This window comes from Pituophis catenifer, unplaced genomic scaffold, assembly GCF_029215685.1.
Source record: "Pituophis catenifer annectens isolate HBS135680 unplaced genomic scaffold, rPitCat1.0.hap2 SCAF_7, whole genome shotgun sequence".
NCBI classification, from domain to species: Eukaryota; Metazoa; Chordata; class Lepidosauria; order Squamata; family Colubridae; genus Pituophis; species Pituophis catenifer.
The window spans coordinates 74,693,448-74,716,767 of record NW_027256887.1 but is presented as its reverse complement, the minus strand read 5'-3'; the positions used below and the strand labels follow the sequence as shown (position 1 = coordinate 74,716,767).

General features: G+C 39.4%; 1 protein-coding gene across 1 annotated transcript in view; it reads right to left on the bottom strand.

Annotated features, from left to right (window-relative positions):
- The window catches only part of TMTC1 (transmembrane O-mannosyltransferase targeting cadherins 1), a 141,772-nt gene that overhangs the window by 113,940 nt on the left and 4,512 nt on the right, over positions 1–23,320 (bottom strand). The window contains exons 2-4 of the mRNA XM_070947297.1: positions 21,196–21,269; positions 19,381–19,557; positions 12,728–12,934 (exon numbers count right to left, since the gene is read on the bottom strand). Of these exons, the coding sequence (XP_070803398.1) occupies positions 12,728–12,934; positions 19,381–19,557; positions 21,196–21,269 (458 nt within the window). The remainder of the gene's footprint in view (positions 1–12,727; positions 12,935–19,380; positions 19,558–21,195; positions 21,270–23,320) is intronic.

Below are 23,320 nucleotides of genomic sequence, written 5' to 3'. Positions count from 1 at the left end.
TTGAAGATGAATTCTGAGATAAAATGAATGCCTCAAACCTTACAGCGTCTATTTTGTGCATCCTTTCAAACGGGAAAAAAAATCAGTCTGACTGGGAGGGGTTACGTTTTTTAAAAAGGAGTTAAACGAGTGGATAAAGTTTTAAGGGTCAGAGTTTATCTCTTAACCACATCCCTAGCTTTCCTGAAATGCTCTGAGGGCCACTAAAAGGTTGCTTGAGAGATAAATGAAATTCCGTATTGCTTTTATACCTGCTGTATACAAAAAGTAATTTTCCCACCCTGTTTCCTTATTGTAGTCAAATAAAACTGTCACGTTGTAGAGCGAGAAAAAGATAAGCAGACAAAAGAAAACCTGATACAGATTTAGAAGAGAAAAAAAAAATCTTTAGGGCTTATTTTGTTTTTTATGGAGTACAGAGCAACTTTAGTGATCACAGAATTCTGCCTGATTAATAAAGAAGTAAATGGAAAGACAGAAGTAGGGAAGGAATAAAGGAACGTTTAAATAGCTGTCATCTTTAACTAAACGAATTCACCCTACAAACATACTGTTCAGCCCCCAATTGTCAAAACAAGTCACTATGAAATATCACAGCCTCTTTTGTACAGTCTAAGAAGAAACTTCTATCTGAGCTAGGAGCAACCATCATGCCATGAATTCAGTAAATGATTTAAGGAAACTCTTACAAACCAACAATATTGTGTTAAGCATCAGTTAGTAAGACATATTAATTCAATGGCACCCAATTTAATAAGCAATGTTCTTCTACTGCATCTTTATAACATCTGAAATAGATTCAATCCACCAGGCTTTATATAAACAAAGTCTAATTATTATTTATCACCTTAACATAGGGATTAGAATTCCTACAGTTGCATTCATTGTTTCTTTGCTCTATTCTTGTCATGTTGTCATTGTCTACTAGTTTATTTGGTTGAAAAAAGAACTTTCGTGATTGAATATTCAAGATATAATAAGTCAACTTCTATTCACCCAGAAAAAGAGATAAATACAGTACATATTTTTACCAGCAAATTTTTTTCCTCTCAGTGGTGATCACCTTAAACTTGAGTGCATGCAAGAACAGCGCATGCAACACCTTTGCTACACAAGCTGCAATGAGTACCAGTTTATTTCCAGGTCCAATTCAAGGTATTGGCTATGACCTTAAATGTCCAACATGCCATGGGGTCAGGTTACCTAACCATGGGGTAAGTAACCATGGGGTAGGGAAGGTATGTTGCAGACCCTATCAATTAAAGACTTTTGATTGGCAGGGTCCAGGAAGACCGGACTCCTATTGCCTCTACTTATGGAACATTTTCCCCTCCCTGGAGGTGAGACTGGCCCCCACTTACCTGGACTTTAGGAAAAGTTTGAAAACATGGCTCTGCTGTCTTGCTTGGGACTCATAGAGAACCATGCCCCAAAGCCAGCCACCCCCATCTTTTAATGAACATTTAATGTTGAATCTTAATAATTGTTGTCTCTTTTTAAGTTTTACACACAGTTTTAAAATGTTTAATATTTTTATTTGCATATTGCCCAGAATCCATCTATGAGGGAGTTTTCAAAATTTGATAAATAAAAAAAAAATAACATTAAAACATCTTTATTTTGCATAAGTATGGAAGAAGAGAAAATTCCTCACTTAAATTAAAGTTCTCATCTTTTAGATTGATTTAAAAGTATTAATTTGAAAGTACTAATTTCCCTCATTTAATTACTGGAGTATAGAACATTTATCAATAAACAGTAACTCTTCCTTAAACTAAATTCAGACCGCATATTCTGAGAATAGGAAGACAGCATCTGAAGACAAAGTTGTGAAAAGACATTTAATAAAAAACACTTTTGCAATTCTGACAAAATGATAATTCCTTTAGTTTGGGGGATAGGGGGAGAAGAGAGAAGCCATTAGCAGCAAACTAATTTCAAGGTAGCTACAATTTGGAATGCAGATTTGCACTGAGGTACAAGAATAGAAATGACTCATCTGACAAGGCTCATGAATATCCTTAGCACAGGTTAAACAATTGGAGAGATGACTGAATTTACATTAATCCACACAAGGGGAAAGCATGAGAAATTAAAAACAAATGTTTCACAGATCCAAGAGTGCAATCATAACTGGATGAAATCTGCAAATGAACATAAATCTCCAGATCAGAGAGAAAACTATGAATTCCTCGTCTATACTCAACTTAAAACCATTTGTTTAGCGGCTGTTTGAACTTACAACAGGATTGAAAAAAGTGATTTACGACTGGTCCTTGTGCTCATGAAAGTGACAGCATTCCTCCAGTCACCTGATCAAACCTCATATGCTTGGCAACCATTTACAATACTTGCATGTTCCAGGGTCATTTAATTGCTATTTGTGGCCTTAAAAAACCCTTCAAAGTTAATGGGAGAAGCCAAATTCTCTTAATGACCATATGATTCTCTTACACCAGGGGTGTCAAACTCAAGGTGCTTAGATCTTGGCCCATGGGGCTGGCCTGGAAATAGCAAAGGACCGTCCCACCGTGACTCTTGTTAGCGAAAACAGGGTAGGGGCTGCGTGTGGTCCCCCGGTGCCCCGTTTTGGCTGGCAGGGTGCTGCAGGAGGCCATCCCGTCTCCACTCACTCCCACTCCCCCCCCGACCAGCCCGCGGAGGACAACTACTATGCTGATCCAATTCTCAAAGAAATCCACCCTGTCTTACACTGAGTGAATTATACTGAGTATATTGAGTGAACTCAGCTATAGTGGTTTATAAACCTTGGTTTATGGCCTGGTGCACTAAGGCAGCTAAATCATAATTTTTACAAATCACAGTTAAGAAAACAATGAATTTGTGTAATATGTCCATCTGGTTACCAAATTTGCACTCCAAAATAAAAGCAAAATGCATTTTCTAAGGAGAAGCCTTAGAAATATACTACTGTACTATGCTGCAAGAAATATACATTTTACCTAATGTTTTTTTTTTGCCAGCTCTAGGACTTGGAATGGACAAACGTATTAGTGGATATTGAAATAAAGCAATGTGGAAGAGCTATCGTATTGAACAGGAATCTTAAAAGCCATGTTGAATATAAACTTTATACAAGTGAAATATATTTTTTATACTTAAGGAAGCTAATCATACCATTTCTCTTATTTTTTAAAACAAATTTTATTAAATTTTTAAAAAAGATTATAAACTAACATAAACTACAGGTAGTCCTCAGCTTACAACCGTAATTGAGCCTGCAATTTCTGTCATAAGTCATGACAGTTATAAAGTGGATCATCTTATTTATTTATTATTTATTATTTAAATTTTTATACCGCCCTTCTCCTGAGGGACTCAGGGCGGTGCATATATCCATAAAATTTAAAAACAATTTAAAACATATTAAATAATTTGGCCCTTATATTAAAAAACTAAAAAACTAAACACCCATTAAAATTCGTTATTTAAGCCAGCCCAGTCTGTTGGAACAGTAAAGTCCTAAGGGCATGGCGAAAGGTACGTAGGTCGGGGATCATACGTACCTCCGGGGGCAATTCATTCCAGAGGGCAGGTGCCCCCACGGAGAAGGCTCTCCCCCTGGGGGTCGCCAGTCGACATTGTTTGACCCACGGCACCCTGAGAAGTCCCTCTCTGTGGGAGCGTATTGGCCAGTGGGAGGCTATCGGTGGCAGAAGGCAATCCAGTGGTGGGATCTTGTGACCATGTCCGATTTTACGATGTTTTTGTGGTGGTTAAGTGAATGCCACAGTTGTTAAGTAAATCCACTATTCACTACACAACATTTTTTGCCAGAAACAGGAAGTAAACAATGATTTCGCGAAAAAATGTTGTAAATCATGATCACATGGTCACAGGATGCTGCAGGATGCTGCAAATGACAAATGTGGGATGTTGCCAAGCATCCAAACTGTGGTCAATTGACTGCAGGCCCCCTGGATATTAGAACATGTTATTTATTTTATTTTATTTTATTCTAATTTTATAACCTTTTTCAGGGTCCATCATAATTTTGAAAGGTTGCTAAGCAATCAAATTGAGGAGTACCAGGAATACAAAGCAGAGTACACTGTTATTATTGTCCTACTAAAAACCCACTGAAATATTTCATATATAGTTATTTCACAAAACTGTATTCTGCATACATGGCTTAGGCCCGGGGTACTTGCAGGATCATCTTCTGCCATCCTCCCATCATCCTGTGCGCTCCTACAGAGCGGGCCTCCTCAGGGTGCCGTCAGCCAGACAATGTCGGCTGGCGGCCCCCAGAGGGAGAGCGTTCTCTGTGGGAGCGCCGACCCTCTGGAATGAATTGCCCACCGGGCTTAGGACAGCCCCTGACCTCCTCTCCTTCCGCGTGAACTGAAGATGTGGCTCTTTTATCAAATGGGCTGACCGTTGGGGGATTTTTACATTGAAATAATTTTAATTCAATTTTTAATTGGATTTTAATTTTTATGTAATTTTCAAATTTTGTTGAATGTTTTCTTTGTAAGCCACCCTGAGTCCTTCGAGAGAAGGGCAGCATATAAATTACATACATACATACATACATACATACATACATACATACATACATACTAACCATATTCTAACCGAACTCAAGATTTTCAGACAGAAGCACTCCAAAACAATTTTCTCAAAACTCAAAGGAATTGTTCGTAGATATTTGGCATCCTTTAAATTAAAAACATGGAGCATATTCTTTTTTCATACGCTCCTCAAAACTGTTTTAGATAAGATTATTATTTTTTATTTCCTCTCTTTTGGTGGATCACGTTATGGACTCTTCTATAGGACCTGTTGCAATTCCAAACCGTGACTTTAACTTGGGAAATTAATAATTATAAATGAGTTAATTCCAGGTGGCTCTTGAATTATTTCTCTCTGTAAAGATACTCCTCCTGTGGAATATATTAAGAAGGAAAAGTGTGCCTTTTAAAATGAATCAGGATTCAATTAACACTCTAAAATGATAGAATGCATTAATTACAAGATCTATTGGTGCGTTGGCTGCAGCAAAAGGGAGAAACTGACATTTTATACAGTTGGAACATATGGTTGTGGATTTACTTTTGTTATATGCTAGTAATCCCACAGATGAATCATATCAAGTTATTTACAGCAACAAAAGTTTACATTGAAAACGATCTGAATATTCTTTGAACTGTACTGACGACCAAAAGTCATTTCATGAAGACATTATCAATCACCACCATATGCTACACACTTTTGCCAACAATGGACATGCTTCTAAAAGCAATCACAAAAGAATGCCACACTTTGTAATTTTAGATTTAAATACATACATTAATTCAAAAAAATTTAAAGACTACAAAATAAAATTGAAACCAGAAATATTCTTTTTGGGACTGATGGACAAACAGTTGGGGAAAAACTCATGGAACTTTTGTTGTTATTTATTATAATAGCAGCAAGACTTTTATATGCACAACAATGGAAATATTTGACTCTATTTCAAATGGAAGTTTGGTGAAGTTGATGGAGCTGGGCGAGATGGCAAGATAGCTTTAATTAGAGGAAAGACATTAACTTTAATGCTGATTGAAAGCCTCTTCCGAACTCTCTCCATAAAATGAGAAAGATGAACAGATGATATTTGGATTTGTTGATTCGAAAAATAGAAAAACTGAAAGTCATGTTGTAATCTTAAAGAGTAAGAGCTTAATAGAAATTTATACTTATTTCTGTTGTGCATGTATTTCTCGACTTACAACTGGTTATTTAGCAACTATTCAATGATACAATGGATCCCAAAAGAGGGACTTACAATACGGATTCAAAGTTTCAATATCTGCCTCCTTGCAGTCACATGACTGTACTTTGGATGCTTGGAGATCAGCCTCATTTATGGCAATGTGCAGCATCCCACAGTCATATCACCATGATTTACTCTGTTTTTGGTTTTTGGGTGGTTATTGTTGTTTTTTCCCCAGAAACTGGTTTATACCTGGTTTCTGCAAAAAAAAACATGCCATACAGAAAAATGGGTTTACTCAACAATTGATTGATTGATTTGTTTGTTTGTTTGTTTGTTGAATTTATATTGCCACCTATTCGTCCATGGCAACAGCAGATCACATGAGCCATTTAATAGGCTCCATCCTGCTCCGGGTTCCCCAGGCCCGCTGGCAGAACCAGGTCTTCAGCGCCTTCCGGAAGAATATTAGAATGGGGGCCGTTCTAATCTCTGGGGGAATGATGTTCCAGAGAGAGGAAGCCACCACGGAGAAGGCCCTTCTTCTGGGTCCCACCAGGTGTATCTCCCTCGGATATTTAATATTTGCTTAAGAATTGCTGCATTTGCTTAACGACCACTGCAAAAAATCCCATACAGACATATGGTGACTCATTTTACAACCATCATGACTTATGACCAAAATTGAGGGCTCAATTACAGTCAAAAGATGAAACTACCTGCAAAAAAAAGTCAGAAGTCTTTTTATTTTATTTTCCTTCTTTTTCTTTCTGCAGTTTTCTCTTTGTTTTCTCTTTCATTCTTTACTTTTCTCTCTCTTTTCTATGTCAATTATTAGTTACTTTTTATTTATTTTAAAATTTAATAAAGTTATTAGAAAGACAGAATTCCACACTTTGTCTCTACAATCAGGTACTCAGGGTCCTTTCCACCTATTCGCATCATAGAAATGATATATTGAGTATATTCCTTCAATTTTTGGAAAAGCGTGGAATGGCAACAAAACTGGGCAAATCTAGGTAGGATGGGGATATCCAGCTTCTCAAAGTTAGATGGACATCCTCTTGGATGTCTCAGGAGATGTGAGGCCTAGCTTTGTCGTGTTGCAGCAGCAATTCCTTCTTGTGCTTCCAAACTCCGCTTAATAGTTGCTTCAAAATGTTAAGTGTTACAGTGTAATGCTCTAAGTTGACAGGGATGCCAAGCTGAAGCAAATTCATAAGAAAAACACCATCTGCATCATCCCCCCCAAACTGTCATCATGAATTTTCTTGCCAAAGCCTGTTTTTGTTATTCTTTTTTTCCCCACAGGTGAAGCTGTGTGGATACCCTTTGAACTGCCATTAAATTTCTAGGTCATAATAATAAGCTGATGTTTCGACAGCTGTCATGATGTGGGAAGAAATTTCTCACCTTTATTTTTGTAGCATGACACCAACTGCTGCCAAATTTTAACTCCTGAAGCTGTCATCCTTGCCATCAGCATGCAAGCAACCTATCTAACACACACCTTCAGTTATGGAAGAATATCAATAATGCAACCCTTGTATGTCTACAAAATGCCAAGCATAGCAACAATTTCTTTTTGGGTGATCCTCCACTTGTCTCAATTGGTTCATCAGCCACTCTCTGCAAAAGCTGTCAGCTGCTGTCAAAGGTCATCCAGTCAGCTTTTCCTAGTTCACCTCTCAAGCGCAGGAAATCAGGAGTCCAGGCAGTTCTAATGATTATAGGTTTATTGTACGCTTAAGCTCTCTACAAGAATCTGAACTATTAACGGTCAAAGCAAATTGGTGATAGATAAGAGTCAACAGAATTCAAGGTGGGCTGGATTTAGATATCTTGTGGGCATGAAGGGACTCGTGACTGATGATGCGTTTGACCTCTCCCTTAGGCTCAGCCTAGCCATCTCCTACATCACCATTTTACATTTTGGGGCGCAGTGATGCACATTACTCATGTCAACATCGTCATCATAAACAATCTGCATCCAGAAGTGAATTTCAACTGGAAATTATCAATCAAACCTCTAAACATGATGCAGCTGTTTAAAATGCACCAATAAGTGTTACTGCAGGCTTCCACTGCACATATAAGAGCAACACAACTGTTTCTACTAGCAACTTCCCATCAACTGGGGTGAAAGAACAAGTGCTAGGAACATATCAGAGTTTCCTGTGCTACCATCAGTTGGCAACTTTGGAGGCATTACTTTTCTTTCAACCCTCATATTCAGAGTTTTCTCCTTCATTATTTCATGAACATCCATTTATATGTCACTATTTTAACAAATCAAAATGTTGGGGGGAAAATATTCAGGAATGTCTTTAAACCAGCTTTTGTTCAACAGGTTTTTGGACCCCAGGGTGATCCAAGCCATGGCTATTATTATTATTTGCTATTACACATATTATTGTTTAGTGGATTATTTTAATAATCTGCTTTGGTTTGTTCATATACACTGCCCAGAGCTGGTCAGACAACATGTATAAATGTTGTTAAATGCACAAATGAACAAACACACAAAGGAAATTCCCAGGCTTTGCTTAGAAAAGCTAAAAAAAAAACGAATTTCCAAACACATCTCAGAAAAAAACTGTTTCCACTTCTCCTTCTGTCCTGGTCTATCATTTCCTCTCACCCTCCGACTTTTAAACATTGTTTTGTTTTGTGCAATATCAGTTTTATTGCCAATCATAATCTATTCAGTCAATCATTGTTAAGCAAGCAATCCATGAACCAAGACTATTTTCTAGACGTCAAGAACGGTTAGTATAACATTGAATAGATTCAACTGCATTAGCAAACTGATGTTTCTATGCCAGTACTCATCTCTAGATGTAGATAATGGAAGCTATAAACTGAGGAAAAAAAGAACTGTGGCTCAACAGCCCCAACCATTCCTGGCCATATTAGGAAGCCCTAAATTCCCCATCTCTGCTGGAAGCCAACAGACATGGAGAAGATTAGGTTGACATGGCAATCATGGAAGAATATAGGCAGTCCTCGACTTTTGACCATAACTGAGCCCACAAGTTGTAAAGTGGGTCATCAGGTAATGATTTCATGACCCTTTTTTGCATCAGTTAAGCCAGGGGTCAGCAACTTTAAACACTCAAAGAGTCACAAGGTCCTAACCGGAAGCTCCCATTCAATTCTGGAGCTGACCGGAAGTCCGGTTTCCCCATCATAGTCGTCTCCTAGCACAGCATCCTTTTTCCTCTACCTATCCTAATTGAAAGCCCTATCAATTTTGGAGCCGACCTGCAACAGGGAGCCGCAGCAGAGGGATGAAAGAGCCACATGCGGCTCCAGAGCCGCAGGTTGCTGACCCCTGAGTTAAGCAAACTCTGTGGTGGTAAAGCAAATGCAATCATTAAGCAAATATTGTGGTTGTTAAATGAACCCATTGTTCACTCACGGGCAGGTTTTGCAGAAAACAGGAAGTAAATGCCAATTTCTGGCAAAAATGTTATAAATCGTGGTCACATGACTGCTATATGCTGCAAATGGCTGCAAACACGGTCTGGTTGCCAAGTGTCCAAAATATAATCACGTGACCATAGGACCATGATAGCGAACCTATGGCACACGTGCCAGTTGTGGCCTGCAGAGCCCTCTCTGCTGGCATGCGCGCCATCACCCCAGGTCAGATCTCCGTGGGGTTTCTTTTGTCAGCTTCTGTTTCCCTGCAAACGACGAAACAGAAGCACACGAAAGAAAAAGATCTTACCTTTTGCCGCGCTGCCAGTGTTGGGATGCCCCGCCTCCTGCCGGCCAGCTGGTCTTCGGATCTCTGGTGTGGATGCACGCATGTCCACGCATGCACACTTGCATACTTGTGCACGCGCACGTTTGCGCACACATGCATGTCCACAATTGCGTGCATGCCTTTGTGTGTGTACCTTTCAGTTTGGGTATGCACGCGTGCAGTTTGGGCACTCGGGGACTAAAAGGTTCACCATCACTGCCGTATGGGGTGGACATCGGAATTTCAAAACTGAATCATAAATATTTTTTCATGGTCCTTTGTACTTTAAACAGTTACTAAGTGACCGGTCATAAGTGGACTACCTGAACCACAATTGTGCTGTGTCCTTATATCCTGCAGAGGCTTTGAGTCCCAACACAAATTATACAAGCGGGCAGAAACTGGCGAATCCTGGACCTTCCATTACAAAGGGTCTTACGGCTTCCCCAGAGTGCTCAGCTTTCTTGCTCCTAACCTTTTGTTCTGCTGGTTCCAGCATTAGCCAAGGAGCAAGAATAGCAATGTCTTGCTATCTTTTCGCCCCAAGACAAAAAGACACAATATAAACAATATCTGACCTCAGGAGCACACCCGGCATCTATCAAATGCATTGGAATTGTCAAGCCTTTGAATAATGATAAAACAAAGACATCAGTTTTATAGCCTTACAACATTTAACACCCTGACCAAAGGCATAAAACAAAAACAAAAATATATCACTGCTTATAGAACTAAATCTGAATGATCTATTTTTCAATCCACTGGATATGTTACAATACTATAACCATTCTTTGCTTTAAAACAAGGAAAGAATCTAAGAAGAACCTAAAGTTTGCAAGACGAATATCCTGTTCTTCTAAGTGACTGTGTGTTTTATGGGTAATTATTCAAACCCAATCAATTTTTTTTAAAAAAGGAAATGCTGAAATGGACCCTTCTCTTGGGAATAAAGAATGTATAACCACAAAATTGCACAAAAAACACCCGTATGGCCTATCATCATGTTTAAGACAACTTGTTTATGTGTATCACCCCAACTAAAGAATCACCCAGTTTAAACCTTTAAAGGCCTTCTAAAAAGCAAGTCATCAAATACAATTTAAAAAAGTGGGTCTGGTTTTAATTGCACTTGACCAAAACCCAACCTAGTTCCAGAAATAGGAATACTTATTACACTCACTGTTTAATGGGAGGAAAATTTCTTAAAGCGAGCTATGAGACATTTCATACTCTGGAGAGATGCCATTAAAATATATTAACAGAAAGTGTTCTGCATTTATACAAATATAATCTTGCCTAACAAAGAAAGGCAAAAGCAAGATATTATATTTATTAAATGGAGAGAAAGAGATGAAGACTTGCAAGACTCCATTATTATAGCCAATCTGAATAATTGTAGTTGTTGTAACAGACTGTGAGGGTAACTAAGAGAAAAAGAAGAAATGCTGCAGCCTACACAAAAGTTTTATAAGAGAAACATGAATCCAAAGCAAGAATGGGAGTAGAGAAAGCATCACAGCATTGATATCCCTACTTCTCTGGAAGCTATTAAAGGGCGGGCATCTCACTGATGTCTGAAGGACTTTCAGACTTGCAAGGTTCTGTTACTGTGATGGTTCAATACTAATCTTAATATTCTGGGCTTAGATTCTCTGGTCTGCACTACCCTGAAGGGCTGACAGTAGGTTTAGCCTTCCTGTAGAAATGTTTTCTTGATCTGGTCTATCTAGTGGGGTTGACAACCACCAGACAACCAGTCTGTGCCTCTTTCCCTTCTTACACTTCAGTGAATTAGGGAGGTAGCACACTATATAGCACACTACCACACTATAACAAAAGTTGTTGAGACTCTAGAAAAAGTGCAGAGGAGAGCAACCAGGATGATTAGGGGACTAACCCTAAAACATCTAAATTCTATACCAAGGTCTTAGCAGATACACTAAGTTGACTCCATTTATTATTTACTGTTTAAAAAAAAATTATTATATGTATATGAAATCTTATTCTGTTCACCGCCCTGAGTCCTTCAGGAGAAGGGCGGTATAGAAATTCAATAAATAAATAAATAAATAAATAAATAAATAAAAAAATAAATAAATAAATAAATAAATAAATAATAAAACATATGAAGAACGGTTACATGAACTGGGCATGGTTAGTCTAATGAAGAGAAGGATCAGGGGAGACATGATAGCAATGTTCCAATATTTGAGGGGCTGCCACAGAGAGGAGGGGGTCAAGCTGTTCTCCAAAGCACCTGAAGGCCAGACAAGGAATAATGGATGGAAACTGACCAAGGAGAGATTCAACCTAGAAACGAGGAGGAACTTTCTGACAGTGAGTACAATCAACCGATGGAACAGCTTGCCTTCGGAAGTTGTGGGAGCTTCATCACTTGAAACTTTCAAGAAAAGATTGGACTGCCATCTGTCAGAAATGGTGTAGGGTCTCCTGCTTGACCAGGGGGTTGGACTAGATGACCTATAGGGTCCCTTCCAACTCTATTAATCTGTTATATAGAAAGCAATAGCAATAAATTTTAGGCTTACATACCGCCCTGTAGTGCTTTGTAGCACTCTCTGGGCAGTTTACAAGATAGAAGCATTATTTGCATATTGGTCCTACCAATCTGGGTCGTCATTTTACCAACCTCTGAAGGATGAAAGGCTGAGTCAACCTTGAGCCCCATCAGGATCAAACTCCTTGGGCAGAGTTTGCCTGCAATACTGCATTCTAACCACTGCGTCATCAGGGCTCCTTCATAGATATCTGTCTCAACTGCTTACCAACGTTATCTATCTGTTATGGATTTCAGACATGCTTTACCTTGGGACGTCTTTGTCATGGTTATCTTCTTTATTCTCTACACCACCTCATAAAAATATGATCCATGCTGACATCCTCTACGCCGGGGTCCCCCATCCCCGGGCTGCCACCTGTTCAGAACCGGGCCGCGCAACTGGAGGAGAGCGGGTGCTTGTGCTCACAGTTCCATTTGCACGCGCAATAAGCATCGCGCTGGCACGCAAAACTCCATTTGCCTGCCCTTTGCACGGAACCATCCCCTCTCCATCCTGCCAGTCCACCAAGCCAGAAAGATTGGGGGACCGCTGCCCTACAGTATGCTACTGTCTTTTCACTCCCCGTTCCTGAAGTATAAATACTCTGACTCATGCTCTCTTTCTCCGACCCCTATACAACTCTTTACCATTCTGCTTACATTTGTATTCTAAACAATTGTGTGACTCTGGTACCTAAGTACAGCCCATGGAGCTTTTCTCAAGACAGAATGGCCATTGCCCTGTTGTTCTTCAGGTGAGGCAGGGTGGCAGGAGTTCCATGTCCCCTTGTGAGCCACTCGATGCTTCCCATTTTCCCGGCTGGATGATGGAAAATGTAAAGGGGTTTGTAGAGAAACTGCTGACTGCCGAGCCATCTTCGCATGTAGCCCTCCATTTTTTCTAATAAACAAAGGAATTAGAAGCTTGCATTAGTAAGATAGAATTCTGCCTCTTGTTCTTAAGGAGAAAAAGCTTAGCAACAATATTTATTTAGCATATTACCCATGAGAGAGGTAACACAAATTGATCCAAAGACTAATTCTCAACCTAAGTGGCTGCCCAGGACTGAATATTAAGACGCAAATTAGACTATTAAAAGATGTACTCTCTCAATGTTATTTACTTATTAGTTGTTTAATTGCATGTGCTTTGACAGATTGTTTAAATAGAAATGACACAAAAATAATAAAAATCAAAGTAGAAGATGAACAATGCCTAATAAAATAGAAGGAACATGTTATTTAAAAAATCTTTTTTGGTTACACATTTTCCCCTTCCATTTATTTTCCCAAACACTAACATTTAAGTATTTGGTTGAAATTATTATTAAACAAAAACCAAGCAAACACAGAAAAATGAAATTTGCTAAAAAAAAAAAAAGAATCAAGGGAACTTCTGCAAAAGTTAAGCCATGTCTTACTACATTTCTAATCCTTTTTGAGGGTGTCAACAGTCATGCAGGTAAAAGTGACTCAACAGATATTGTACAACCTGAATTTTCAAAGAGCCTTTGACAAAATCTCTTTATCAAAAGCTACTGACAAAACTCAGCTACCAAGGAGACAGAGAATGTGAAGAAAAGAACAGATCTCACACCAAGATGCCCAAAACGAGACTCCCGAGGACTGGCATTGGAGCTGGTGCCTTTGATTTGTATATCGGCATTCTGGAGTTTGTGATTCAACGTAGTAACTTTTTTTTTAAAGGAATTATGAACAGTTGCAGAAGGATCTCTCCAAAACTGGTAACTGCATTCAAAAAAGGCATAGGTGGTTCAGGATATGCAAACATAAAAAGATGAAGGTTGACCTCAAAAAAGCATACTTCACTGATACATTAATGAAATTCATCAGGAAAGGGATTTTGCCATCACAATAGGCAACTTGATAAAAATGTCAACCCACTTGGTAACAGATTTAAAAAACAAAAACAAAAACCAGAATCTATGCTTGGAACCTTAGGAAAGGAACTGAAAAGAGAACTGATCTGAAGGTAGCGAAATAGCAGTTACAGAGGGCTCTGGATGAAATGAATTATTTTGCATCCTTTTCAGTTGGATTCGCATGGGGTTGAGACTACTTCAGTACCACTGTGCATAGTATCTTCCTGAACCATCTAGGTGGGGATTGGGAATTGGGAGCATTGTACCTGCAGTGGTTTCTCCTCCTCCCTTGGGGATGATTCAATTTAGGAGAAGACGCTGAGCTCTCAAGCATTTTGATGCCAGGTGTCTCAGGACTTGATCCTGTATCCCTTACTGTTTAATATCTACCACAAGCTGCTAGAGAAGTCATCCATCACTATGGAGTAAAGAATCATCAATATGCTGATTATTCCTAGCTAAATCGCAAGCTGATCAGGAAATACAATCAAAGCCCCATCCCAGAGCCTGGATGGTTTTAGAGTCTGGATGGAGTTAAACAGATTTAGACTTAATCTCATCGAGGCAGAATGGTTGTGGACTCAAATCCTTCTAACTCTTAGAGGGAATCCCACTTTGACTCTAACTGGAATTGGGCTCCTCTGCAGAGAACAAAATCACCATCTAGATCAAGGATGTCAAACTGGCGGCCCACGGGCTGGATGCGTGGCGTGCAGGCCATGCCCACCCCAGTTCCACGAAGGGGGACATCACGTCACGATACATCACGTGACAGCAACATGACGCCGTGAGTTTGACACCCGTGATCTAGATTCATGGCTCCTGCTGGAATAGCAAATGGAAATTGTGGTCAGATTAGTCTTTTCACAGTTCTGACATATGCACATATGCACTTTCCTTAAGTGAGAGATGTTGCTGATGGTCATTCATTATTTTGTCACCTCTTGTCTAGGTAATTATAATTCATTACACATGATAGTGCTCTTCAGCTGGTTCAAAACTCTATGGGGGCTGCATTGACTGTTGATAGGCTTCCAAGCACAATTCACAGTGCTGGTTATCACCTCTTAAGCCCTATCTGATTTTGGTTGATAATCAAGTCCAGTTGGAATCTGCACCTCCAAGGGAATGTTTACAAGAACTTGATTGCAACTATATTTCGTGTATCATCATCTTTATTTAATGACCCAATAATCCCTTGCAGGGTGGAGTCTGGGCAACTGAATGGAGCTGAGTGTTTACTGGCCAGATGCCCTTCCTGTCGCCAATGCAGAGTTATATTCATCAGATATATTCTTATCGTGGCCAGAGAGAGAAATATCTGCCTCTACCTAGGATTGAACTCACAGCCTCCTGAATGTGAGGCAAGAGAGCTCTACCTCTAGGCCACCGCACCATATACTTTGTGTATGCTACTGCATTATTAGTTGTAGTGATGGCAGCCAATTCTAACAGCTACTAATTGTTCCTAATAGCAATTAAAACTAAAATTGATGGCTGTTTACTCTCTTCAGAATCATAGAGTAACCTATTCTAAATGCTGGGTCTTAGGAAGCAACAGCTGAAAGGAACAATCATTCTCCACTGGCTATTGTGTGACAGAGAACATGGGCTGTGGACGTTAAGTCCTGATCAAAATGTTTTATTTTGTTCATATTTTGTTGCTCCTCTTCTTTTGTTCTTATTTCATTGATCCTCCCTGATGACAGCTGCAGTTTCCGACAGTACTGCATTATTAGTCTAAACTGTTAGGATTATAGTAGCAATGTTGTTTGTTTAAAAATGGTGAGAAAACCTGTCTCTTCAAATCAGTCTACCCAAAAATAAAAAGGACTTCTTCAGACATGTATTAAACCGCATAAATTACAACTCTTGTACTTGATAACAATTTATTATAAGTACAAAGATACACCTTGTCAGGGCCATGCAAGCCTATTTCTAGAAGTTCTATTGTCCAGATATTGGGCACCATATGTTCCTGAAGCAATCAAACATAATAATTAGTATCTAATTATTATTATGTAGGGCTTTGCTAAATTATTAGCAGGTGATGGCATGAGACTAATCTTATCAGGGGTTGGAAGCTAAGCAGAGTCAGGTCTAGATATAATCTGAATGGAACATCACTCTATAATCCTGCAGCTAGACCCAACTTGAAAGAACACGGTGTAATACCACATCCATATTGTTGCTATGACGACTTCACGGTCACGAAATCACTAGACACATTTATCTTTACCTACACAATGCAAATATCATTAGCATTATATTCTCCCTCATTGTACTAATTATAGATTATTTTATTTTTATCACACCAGTTTTCTAATTGCTCAGGATGACTGTAAAGGTTCTCCAATCTTATTCCCATCCCTACTTTAACTTCCTGAGAGACAGTCTTGTGCAGTGCTTGTGGCATCAGGTTAGATACCCAGAGATGGCAAGTTCTAATCCTGCCTTGGACACAGTGGTGAAATTCATTTTTTTTTACTACCAGTTCTGTGGGCATGGCTTGGTGGCCATGGTGTGGTATGGTGTGGCTTGGTGGGCGTGGCTTGGTGGGCATGGCAGGGGAAAGATACTGCAAAATCTCCATTCCCACCCCACTCCAGGGGAAGGTTACTGCAAAATCCCCATTCCCTCCCCACTCCTGGGGGAAGGATATTGCAAAATCTCCATTCCCACCCCACTCTGGGGCCAGCCAGAGGTGGCATTTGCCGGTTCTCCGAACTGCTCAAAATTTCCGCTACCGGTTCTCCAGAACCTGTCAGAACCTGCTGGATTTCACCCCTGCTTGGACACAATGCCAGTTGGGGTGATCGGGGCCAGTCATCTAGGAAGGTGGAAAGGGCAAATGACTTCCAAACAATCTTGCCGACAAAACTGCAGGGTCTTGTCCAGGTAGTCATCAGGAGTCAACATTGAGTCAAAGGCATTAAAAAACAAATCTTTAACTTCTATTTCCTTTCACTGATTTCCCACCCACCCTCAAAAAATGAGATCTTCACTTTTCAGTCTTCATATGAATTGCTCCCCAAAGGGATAAATGTGAAAATGAAAATGAGTAATTTCTACAAGTTTATGATTTTGTGAGCTATCCGTAATTCTCTAGAGGTCAACCATAATTAAATGTATAACACTTGTTCTAAAAATGATAGCCTTTGATTTAGGTTGCTATGGGTCTCTCAAAGCTATAGCTCAAGTCCAAAAATACTGAACTTAATGTTCAATATCAAGACCTTTTCTAGGGGGGAAAAAACAGATAAAATTTAATATATTTACTGAAATTTATTATTTTAGGTAGATGGTAATAAGATTATCTTATACCTTAAAGATAGGGATTAGATATAAGATTTTTTCAAAAATTGTGTAATTATAAGACTTATGAATACATTATATTATTTTGATATAGTGATATTTATACAATACTAGTAGCTGGATACCCGTGCTTCACTATGAAACTAATGAGTAGTTACGATCGGGCCTGATACATTGACACTTAAAAGACTGAAAATCAGTGTAGAATGTTTAACTCCTTAGCATCAGAGCATGTTAATATAAGGCAACTTGCAGTTGGAACAGAGTTCTTTTCAGGTGGGGAGGGGGAGTAAAATGTCTTAAGGCTGGATGAGTCACACGCTGGCCATGCCCACGCCCAGTTTAGCGAAGGGGTAGCATCAGAGCGTGTTATAATACTGTATAACAAATACTAATGATCTGATGGTCATTGCGAAAAATCCTTTCTTAGTGAGCATCTAGAAGCCAAGAGGAACATACGTGCCAAGTTTCAAGTTTGTAGGCTTTATGGTTCTGGAGATTTCGTGATGAGTGAGTGGCATTTGGCTTTTATATATATAGATTGAGTAGAGATTATTAATACTCTAATGTTCAAGATTTGTGAAGATAGAAAAAAGAAAATGTATATCAATGTTAACTATAATTTGGAAAGTCAATATCAATAAATGTAAAATTGAATACATTTTTATGTTCAAAGCTGAATATAACATTAATAAATAGTGAACTATTGTACAATGAAGGTTTCCGACTTAAACTGAATACTGAGCTCTCTACCCTATTGTTACCTATTATTATTTGTGCATGCTGAGAAAAATAGAAAAACAACACAGCAAGGTTGGCAACAAGTAAAAGAGAAAGAAAACAAGGAAAAAAGCTATTCTAGCTTCCCTCTTCTTGTGCTTTTGCTAATTTGTGATGTCTTTATACCTTCAGAATCTTTTAGAAGCCAAACTATATTTGCCACACTGTGTTGTATTGTATGTATATTGTATGTATGGAAAAGTGTTAAGCTTTTGTTCAGCAAGTATCTATTCACTGTCGCACAAAAAAATGAGGTTTCTTTTATGTCCAACATTATCAAGATGCCTAAGAGAACCAGTATGTTATAGTAGTTAAAGTGTTTTGCTTGTTTGTTTGGTCATCCAACTTGTAAAGGTTTCTGTCTTAAAGTGAATACTGAGCTCTCCATTCTATTGTTACCTATTATTATTTGTGCATGCTGAGAAAAATAGAAAAACAACACAGCAAAGTTGGCAACAACAAGTAAAATTAAAAGATAATGGTTTCGCTGTCCAGTCATATCCAGCTCTAATTGCTAATCTCCATTTCCTCGCCAAGGGAGCTAGCATTGTCCAAAGACAATTTCCAGGGTCATATCGCCAGCATAACTTTTCACCAGAGGCGCATGGAACACTGTCACCTTCCCACCCAAGTGGTACCAAATAATCTGCTCGCATTTGCATACTTTCGAACTGCTAGTTGGGCAAGAGCTGGGACAAGGAACAGGAGCTCATCCCGTTGCATGGACTTCAGGTCTCGAACCCATGCTGTCAACTCTTCCGCTGACAAGCCCAGAGTCTTTAACCACTGAGCTGCCATGCCCCATTCAACTTGTACAGCTGCCCAATTCCCAAGGCAAATCTGGGAGCGAAGACAAAACAACTCAACAACTGAGGACACAAATCAATATGCTGCAATGCCCCTTAGAGACAGGGTCACTCCACACTCTGGCCTCATTTCTGAATGCTGAACTAGGTTCAGGTCCTCCTGTAGCCACGACAAGTCACTGTGTGGCCTTGGGGCCCTCACACTCTCTCAGCCCAACGTATTTCAAAGGGTTGTTGCGGAGATAAAAGGAATGGGGAACCCATGTGAATTGCCTTAAGCTCTTGGGAGAAAAAAGTGATATAAATCTAACAAATAAATAAAACTGAGTTGGAAGGTTCTTTAGTCTGGTGCCTGAGAGAAGGATAGTCCTATTTTTATGGATTGTTGTGAGCTGCCTAGAATCATCATATGATGTGTAAATCCTGTACATCCTGTAAATAAGTAAAACACATAATATACATGTAAATGGGCATGCATGCTACTGGACAGTTTGGAGAATAGGCTCATCTGTCTCTGCAAGAAAAAAAAAACACCAGAATAGTAAGTTACACACTCTACTCACAATCTGGATCCGTTTTGTGAAAGCAGGAAGCCGTCGTACACTAGGCAGACGCCAAATACGGTGATCCCTGTTTCCTTTACCAGCATTGCACAAGTCCCAAGAAATAAACTAAGCAGCAAAAAGGACGGGGAGGCAGTGGGAGGGAAATGTTCCCCAACATAAAGCTGATCCACACTCCTGCAAGGCAGAAGAAAAAGCCAACTGTGAAATGAAAACTTTACTACAGCACTAACAATAGCACTTATATACCGCTTCACAGTGCTTTACAACACTCTCTAAGTGGTTTACAGAATCAGCATATTTCCCCCAACGATCTGGATCCTCATTTTACCCATCTCGGAAGGATGGAAAGCTGAGTTGACTTTTTTCCCATCAGGATCGAACTCTAGGCTGCTGGCAGAGTTTGATACAATACTGCATTCTAATCTCTGCACCACCCCGGCTCCTAAACCCTATAACCCCTAAGACAGGCTTAATTTAAACTAAAGAAATAGAAATGAAAATTTTGAACCCAGAAACTAACTCCTTGTCTGTAAGAATTTATATAACTGCCCAGAGTCGTCTAGCAAAAAGGTGGCTTTACAAATTGAATAAATAAATCAGTGGCTGGGTTAGATACGGAACACGGTATAAATAGGCAAGGAGGAATTATGTTTCCTCTCTATTGCCATGTTATTATCCTACAATCCATTCACATTAAAATTGGATTTTTCTCCTTTTTTTTCCTTTCTATAATTTTTATTCAAAGACTATCAGGCTGTAGAGAAGAGGACGACAACTCTGGATGACTAGGGGTAGACTTTAAAGTTTTTGGGATGGTCAAGAATTATACCATGGGCAATTATGATGCAAATTTGGCTGTACCACATTTCTTCAATGAGGGCACTCATTATTTTGGAGGGACATTAAGAGTCTGTTAAATCCAAAGGCAGAAAAACCAGGGATTTTTTTCTGGGATGAACAGAGGGAAAATCCTCATATTTACTCTCACACAATGGAGAATGAACAAATAAGCCACTATGAACTGCCTGTGCCAAGTTAGTTAAGAAGTGGAGAGCTGCAAGAGAGAGATGGGGGAACAGCAGGGAACAGAATAGACAACAGAGCTAGAGGATTTTATGATGATGGATAAGGAGCAGGAAGCGATCAAAAAGTAATATATAAAAAGTGGAGAATATGGTAAAGAGAAGCCACTTGACTTTCTGATCTCCTCTACCTTCCAAGGGTAGCTGTGGAGAGTTGGGAACCAAAAGGTTCAGATGATGGGGGTAGTTTAAGCCCACCCCCTTTTTACATGCATTGCACGCACAACAAATTTAAAGAAGGGGTGAAGCTTTCAAAAATGGCCCTAGCAGCCCCCATGTTGAATTTCTTGACCCCCCCCCCACAGATGTTCCTGCTCCTTTCTCCCACATTCAAGATGGATACGGTTTGTAGCAATGCAGGGTTCCCTTTTCTCCCCTAAAGCAGGAAGGCTGGTAAATGCAGAGATGAAAAAAAAAATGCTAGCACACACATAGAAGCATTTGCTAAGATAAGACTTCGGAAACAACGGACCCATCCATGATTATGAGGCTGACCTCCAAATGCAAATTTGGTCCATTGTATCCAAAGTTTTTCAAACCGGGGTCTGTTAAATCAAAGTTTCGGTGTAATGTAATTCAGTTTTCCTTATTTCCCCAGTCATTCTACGAAAGAAGGGGGGGAAAGGGAGGCTATGAAGGAAGGAGTTGGTGTTCTCAATATAAAATAGATCCAAAAGGTTCACATGTCTTATTTAAAAATGGCAAGCATTCTAAGATAAAAGACAGATACCTATTATAGGAGAGAAAAGCCAAAAGAAATAATAGACAGGCCAAAACATCTGCTCTGCCGACTATACCCGTTACCTAAAAAAGAAAAAGGCAAAATAAGTCAGCAGTTGCAATCAAACAGCAAGACTAAATGTTAAAGCTCCTGCAAATAATGTGTATATATAGCACTTAGACTTATAGACCGCTTCACAGTGCTTTACAGCCCTCTCTAAACTGTTTACAGAGTCAGCATATTTCCCCCAACAATCTGGGTCCTCATTTTACGCACCTCAGAAGGATGGAAGGCTGAGTCAACCTTGAGCCTGGTGAGATTCGAACTGCCGAATTGCAGGCAGCCGGCAGGCAGCAGCAGTAGCCTGCAGTACTGCACTCTAACCACTGCGCCACCACGACTATATAGTCTTCAACTTATGACCGTTTCATTTAGCAACCATTCCAAGTAACAACAGCAATGAAAATTGTGACTTACAACCAGTCCTCAAACTTATGAATGTTGCAGCGGCACCACAGTCATGTGATCACAATCCAGGGATTTGGCTTGCACTTACGACAGTGTCCTGCAGTCACATGATTGCCATTTGCAATCTTCCCAGCCGGCTTTCCACAAGCAAAGTCAATGGGGAAACCAGCAGGGAAGACTGCAAGCCAGTGTCAGGTGACGTCTCGCCTAATGACCAAGAGCGAGTTGCTTAATGTCCCCATCAAAAAAGGTTGTAAAATTGGATGCTGTCATCTACCGCCTCACTTAATGATCATATCACTTAACAACAAATTTTCTGTCCCTATTGTGGCCATAAATCAAGGACCACCCGTAGGATAAATACTGCCTAAGATATTTAGTGAAGTTATTGTATGGTCATAGTGATTAAAAAATCTGCAGAATGTTTTACGCTGAAACTATTCTTCCGAATGGCATCCAAAAGAACAGGTGAGGTTGTTCAGGTAGCTTTCTAGAGAAGGCTTTCATAAATGTTTATCTCAATCATCTTTATCTATCCCTTGTGGTTTTCAGTACAGATAATCCTAGACATATGACCACAATTGGACCCAAAATTTTATGCTGCTAAACGGAACAATTGTCAAGTGAATTTTGCCCCATTTTATAATCTTTTTTGCCACAGTTGTTAAGCGAACTGTGGTAAATCAAGGATTAACTGTAAAGCATGATGGAAAGTCTTTAATATTTATTAATGTTCTTCTAATGTAAACTTGGCAACTTTAAGACTTGTGGACTTCAACTCCCAGAGTTCCTCAGCCAGTTTTGCTGAAGTTGAAGTCCTCAAGTCTTAAAGTTGCCAAGTTTGGAGACCCCTGTTCTAATGTAACATGTAAATAAATGCAGACATTGTCTCAATGGACCTCATAAGTGAACCCAGTAATTCTTCTCTATGATACACTTCCCTATAGAGGCAGTCAGAAATGCCAACTCTGTGTCTGAAGCCTCTCCTCTTCTTCTTACACTCAACGTATGGAAAAGGGAGTGATCCTAATATACAGGTGTGATTGCTATTTTGATTTTTTTTCATTGCTTCTCCAGATACTTCCCTGTGAAAGCTAAAGCAGTTCCCGGATCATACATAAATGCCCATGACTACAAGAGATGCACTGACTTGAGAGTTTTGTCAGATTTCCCCAAAGTGGCAAATTTCTTAACCATTTATTCACTTTATTATAAATTCTCCTAAATATCTTGAACGTCAAAGACTTCTTTTGAAACTTGGCGTGTGCTAAAGTTCATTAGTCTTCTCTCTGAACTCTGTTCATTTTCATTTTTAAAAAATCCAAGTGTGCAGTATTCTCCAATGAACACTTCTGCAGTCTTTCCCCAAATCTAATTATATACACATACAAGCACCCACTTAATCCTACTTAAATAGTGGGAGAATATAAAAACTGCTTGATTAATCCCGGGAAGTACTTAGAGAACTCAAGCCTTCTTTTTTATGAAAAGTTTGATTTCACCCTCCCAATAGTACATAATTTTAAGCATTCTACGGATTCCTCATTCTCAAACCGTTCCACCATTACAATTATCCCACATCTGCCACCAACCCAACCCAAAGCAAGCACAAGTAAACAGAAATATCAATTAGCCGTTTGCAGTGTTTCATTAACAGCTGTGCAGA